This window comes from Vipera berus (assembly GCF_964194415.1).
Source record: "Vipera berus genome assembly, chromosome: Z".
NCBI lineage: Eukaryota > Metazoa > Chordata > Lepidosauria > Squamata > Viperidae > Vipera > Vipera berus.
Genome location: NC_138205.1, coordinates 47,732,915 through 47,738,212, shown reverse-complemented (window position 1 = coordinate 47,738,212; position 5,298 = coordinate 47,732,915). Strand labels below are relative to the sequence as shown.

The 5,298-nt window shown below is 43.8% G+C and overlaps 1 protein-coding gene across 1 annotated transcript; it reads right to left on the bottom strand.

Annotated features, from left to right (window-relative positions):
* Window positions 1-268: 268 nt before the first annotated feature.
* LOC308677080 (nucleosome assembly protein 1-like 1) lies at window positions 269-2,119 on the bottom strand. The gene has a single exon (XM_081343243.1). It carries the CDS (start codon window positions 2,062-2,064, stop codon window positions 916-918), a length of 1,149 nt encoding a protein of 382 aa, XP_081199369.1. The 5' UTR covers window positions 2,065-2,119; the 3' UTR covers window positions 269-915.
* Window positions 2,120-5,298: the final 3,179 nt, after the last annotated feature.

Below are 5,298 nucleotides of genomic sequence, written 5' to 3'. Positions count from 1 at the left end.
CGTCCGCTTCTTACACATTTCCTGCTAACATATAAAATCATATTCACATATACAATAATAATGACACAAATTAGACATTTAAATGGTTATTTTGAACTCTGTAGATATTTATGTCCCCCTTTAGGAACAATAGGTTCTTTCCTGTTTTTCAATTCAGTATATCTTTCCTCTTATTTTATTCAGCTTGTTTTCCTGTTTTTCAATTCAGCATGCCTTTCCTGGCTAGCCATTTCCTCTTATAGCTGTTTTTTTAATACTTTCTGAAAATACTAGGTTTATTCACATCCCAGTGATAAACAACCTTAATATGATGTTTCTAGAGATTTTTTGTAGGTCACCATCACAAAATACAAAAACCTAGAGCATAAACAAGCAGACAATTATGAACATTCAATGTGGTCTTGATGGAAATTAACAGTTTATATGGAAGTTATGAAATTTGAAACATATGTCATTTCCTAATTAGTACAAGTCACTGCTATTTCTATGACAATGAAGGCACAGCCAGTGCAAGCAGACTTAAACCCATTTAAACTACTGGGCCAAAAATACTTTGGTTGGTTCTCTGGGAAAGGATCTTTTCTAAACAAATAGTGGTCTTCGTCAAGAGTTCTGATATCTTCACAGCTGCAGTCTAATAGCTACATGACAACATACTTCACTAGAACCAAACTATATATAGCAATGAATTAACAATTCATGCTTTAGGATTTACTGCATTCTACATATCGGCAGAAAAGTACTATTAAAATGCTAGGTACAAGGAACCTACATTTTAAACCGGTTCTGTCAGTTTGTTTTAACAAAAAGTTTACTTAATTCTACCAAGATACAAAACATAAGGCTGTAAGTAACTAATAGTTGTATTTAGGCTATTACAGTGCAGATAATCCTCAAGGCCACATACACACTGTTTCACTGCTGCTTGCATTCTGCTGGGTTTTGATCCTTCTTTGGATCATAATCTGGATCATTTTCTTCATCTGCTTCTTCCTCCCCTTCCTCATCATCAGCTTCCTCACCTTCTTCATCATAATCATCATCATCATCTTCAATGGCTTCTCCTGTAAAATACAATACTGATCGTGGAACTATGCGCTCCCGTAGAAAATGGCCAATTTCAAAATCAGCTGCAAGAATTGCTTCAGCATCATCATCCAAGTCTCCACTTTCAGGAACTTCTGGAGGACTGAAAAAATTGAAGAAGGAATCGTTGGAAACTGTTTTTGTCACTGTTCTAACTGTTCCATGCCCCTTGTGCTTTTGTTTCTTCTTTATAGTTTTCAAAGTAATATTTTCCCCCTTTTTCCAGTCTATTTGGCACCCTGTGCAACCCATAATTTCTGGTCCATCGAAGGAGAAAGGATCAGAATCATCAGGTTCTGACCTCATTCTGTATGTTTTTGTTACTACTTCATTTGTGAAAAATTCATTAGGTTCAAAGTGGAATTCTAAAGTAAAAGTCATACGTTCTCCAGCTTCTGAAAACTTCACTTTAATATCTTTTAAATGCTTCAGGATAGGTTCATCATGTTCCTGAACCATATCACTGAGTAAATCGACATTCTTGAATACCGTCAGCCAAAATTCAGGAATTCCTTTAGGATCATCTTTTTCTTGATCTTTTTTCTCCTCTTCAAGCTTGGCCTTCTCTTTCATTTCTGAAATTTCTTCTTCTGTGTCTGTTTTCCATTCATATTCTTCTTCAGTAGGTTCATAAACAGCATTGATTATTTCACTTCTCTTGTCAAATAAGGGCTGATAAACTTCTTCATAAAACTTTGCTTCTATCTGTGCACATTTAACTTGAAGATTCTTGAGTGCATTTACTCGTCTCTTAACTACTTTAGGCAAGCTTTCTATATATCCTGTAGGCGTTCCCACCAAGCCATCAAGCCTTTCCTGGAGGGCTGCAAGAATCTGAGGATTCTGCATCATTTGTACATGTAGTTGGCATGCTTTACTGTTAGCATCCTCACCAGATTCTTCTTCTTCTACTTCTTCAACGTCTTCCATATCTTGCGGGTCAAGCTCAGCCTGTTCTTTATTGTCAATGTCTGCCATATTTCCAGACCTCAGCAAACCTCTGCGCGAGGCCGGGTCTCACAGTGATTCAGGATTGAGGAAGAAGCGTCTCGCAGCCGCCGGTTTTTTTAATAGTTTGTTGTCTTCCTTTTCCCACTCTAAGACTCAGCTAATTTTTGCCTACGTGTTTATCTTACTGTTATGTAGTGAGTTCATTGGAAGCAGGAAGCGAGACGAGAGGTTGAAAACAGGAACATTGCTTTATTGAGGCAAACAGGAACAGAACTGAGTCAGAGGCTTCTGCGCAGTTACTTATATGGTTGGCCACTAGGTGGCAGCCAATAGGTTTAAAGGAACCCATTGCCACCCCAAATCATCCAATGAGCTTCTTGGAGACTGCATGTCTGGTTAGCCAGCAACCATTACGCAGACAACTCAATTGAGCAACCTTAAGCAGCATTCAAAAGACACGTGAAAGCAGTTCAAGTAAAATCCCAATACATTACACCCCTCCCCTCCAGAATGTATACACATTCTTAATATTATTTGAGAACAAAGTCTTGCAAATGTGGTGGTCTGCACGACCTTGCAGACCGCCTGGGGGATCCAGGCAATTCCCGGTCCACCAGCTTGCCTGCCGGGCTGGGTAGACCAGAACTCATGAGTTCACGACAGTCGGATTGACTCGAGACCCTTTGGCTGGCTATTCCAGGTCAGCCCAGACCAAAGCCCAATGAAGATGCAGAGTTAGCACAGTGGTTGTCTCGTTCAGGTTGACTTTCCCTGTCAGGGGACCCATGTTGCACTCCCAGGCTGTGTCCGTCTATGACCACCTCCTCATTGTTCTGACTGCAAGAGTCCTCAGAACGTGTGAACTGCTCTGTTGAGTTGCCAGTTTCTGGCTCTAGGAGTGGACCCGTCATGAGGTCCTCGCTTTGTGGCTGTTCTGCAAACCGCTTCCGCAGCTGATCAATATGGCGGCGAACGACTTGCCCCCGCATCCAGAGCCACCTCATACGAAAGAGGGCACAAGATTTTGATAATTTTTCCGGGCACTCACGAGTTCCCATGCCCATAGTTCTGGGCCCACACCCAATCACCCACTTGCAACCCACTTGGAGCCTTTGGGCAAGAGGTGTTTGCTGCCACCCAGTCAGGATGTAACCTGTCCAGTTTTGTGATGAGCCTTCTCCCCTAGCGTAGTTCTGCTGGGTTCTCTCCCTTTGCTGTGCAAGGCGTAGTGTGCTGGCAAAGCAAGAAATCAGCCAGCCTATGGTGCCAATCTCCAGTCACTATGCGCTTTGGTGACTCCTTCGTTGTGCGCACTATGCGTTCGGCCTGCCCGTTAGTCGAGGGTTGAAAGGGAGCCGATGTTGCATGCCTTATAAGGTTAGTCCTCAAGAAGGCTTGAAACTCTGCCGCTGTGAACTGGGCCCCGTTGTCCAAGACTACGACATCCGGCAGCCCGTGAGTGGCAAAAAGCTTTCTAAGCACCTGGATGGTCCTAGCAGTAGTCATAGTTGCAATAGGAATTACTTCCAAACATTTAGAGTGGCTGTTGACCACTATCAAAAATAGCTGTTCCTGAAAGGGCCCAGCGAAGTCAATGTGCATCCTTGACCACGGTGTATGAGTTTCCTCCCATCTATGGACAGGAACATGTGGCATTTCAGGTCTGGACTGTTGACACGTGTAACACCCGTGTACTTGGGCCTCGATAGCTTTATCTAACCCTGGCCACCATAGGTAGCTTCGTGCCAATGCCTTCATCCAGACTATGCCCCGATGTCCCTGATGCAGAGACTGAAGAACACGGTGCCTTAATGAACTGGGGACAATAACCCTGCTCCCCCATAAAATGCAGCCTTTGTGAGCTGAATGCTTGTGTCTACATGTGAAGTAGCTCTGGAACGCAGGTCCAGGGCTATTTTCAAGCCACCCAGTGTGAATCCATGCCAAAACTCTACTTAAAACCTTGTCTGCAGCAGTTTCTGCAGCCACATCCTCAGCATGGAGTGGAAACTCAGGCAAATCCTGAATTGACAAAATGCGAGTTGCTAGAGCCGGATCTGGCTCCACCTGAGGCAATGGCAACCTGCTAAGACCATCTGCGTGGCCCATGTCTTTGCCAGATTTGTGAACCAGCATGTACAGTAGCTGTAGGCTTACATAAAAATGGACCACCTTAACATCCTAGGGGACAGTATTTGAACTGTCTGCCTATCTGTAGTAAATAACCCCAACAGTGGCTTGTGGTTAGTGAAGACCGTGAATTCCCTGCTGTACAAGTAATCATGGAATTTCTTCACCCCGGCCACAATGGCCAAGGCCTCTTTGTCAATCTGAGCGTAATTGCACTCAGCTAAGGACAATGTCCTTGAATAATAGGCAATGGGGACTTGAGTCCTATCACTTGACAAATGGCTTAGAACAGCCCCCACCCCATAAGGGGATGCGTCACACGCAATGCATACAGGCAATGTTTCATTAAAGTGTGTAAGCACTGAATTGGAAGACAGTAGTGATTTTACTGACTGAAAGCAGTTTTCCTGAACCTTGGTCCACTTCCAAGGGGTGTTTTTGTCTAAGAGCCAGTGTGACAGCTCTGCCACTGCAGCCTTATTAGGAAGGAACGCATGGTAAAAATTAAGGAGACTCAGGAATGCCTGAAACTCTCCTTTTGACCTGGGGCTTGGTGCCTGCTGAATGGCCTTCAGCTTGGATTCGGCAGGGTAGATGCCTTCAGCATCAATATGGAATCCCAGGAACTCAGTGGAAGGGACCCCAATGTTACACTTGTTCCTTTTTAATTTAAATCCCGCTGTGCAGAACCGTTGAAGGACAGCTTGGAGCCTCCTTGCAAGCACCTCAGTGGACTCACCAGCAATGAGCATACTGTCAGGGAGAAGCGATCCCAGAAATATCCTGGTCCTTGCCATGTAGGGATTTAAGGGTAATGACCAGCACCTTGAATTACACCCAGGAGGAAGCTGGCAGCCAGCACAGTTCATACAACAGAGGTGTAACATGAGCAAACCTAGAAACACCCAATACTGCATGTGCCAGTGCTTTTTGGACTAGTTGTAGCTTCTGAGTTGCCTTTACGGGCACTTGAAGCAATCTTCAAGGACAGCCCCATGCAAAGCACATTGTAGTGATCTAACTTTGGACAAATCCAAATTTGTCCCAAGAATTTTGTAATGAAAAATATAAAGATGTTTTCTAAGTTGCAGAATGGAACGAACCCCCCTCTAGTTTTACTTTCATCATCTC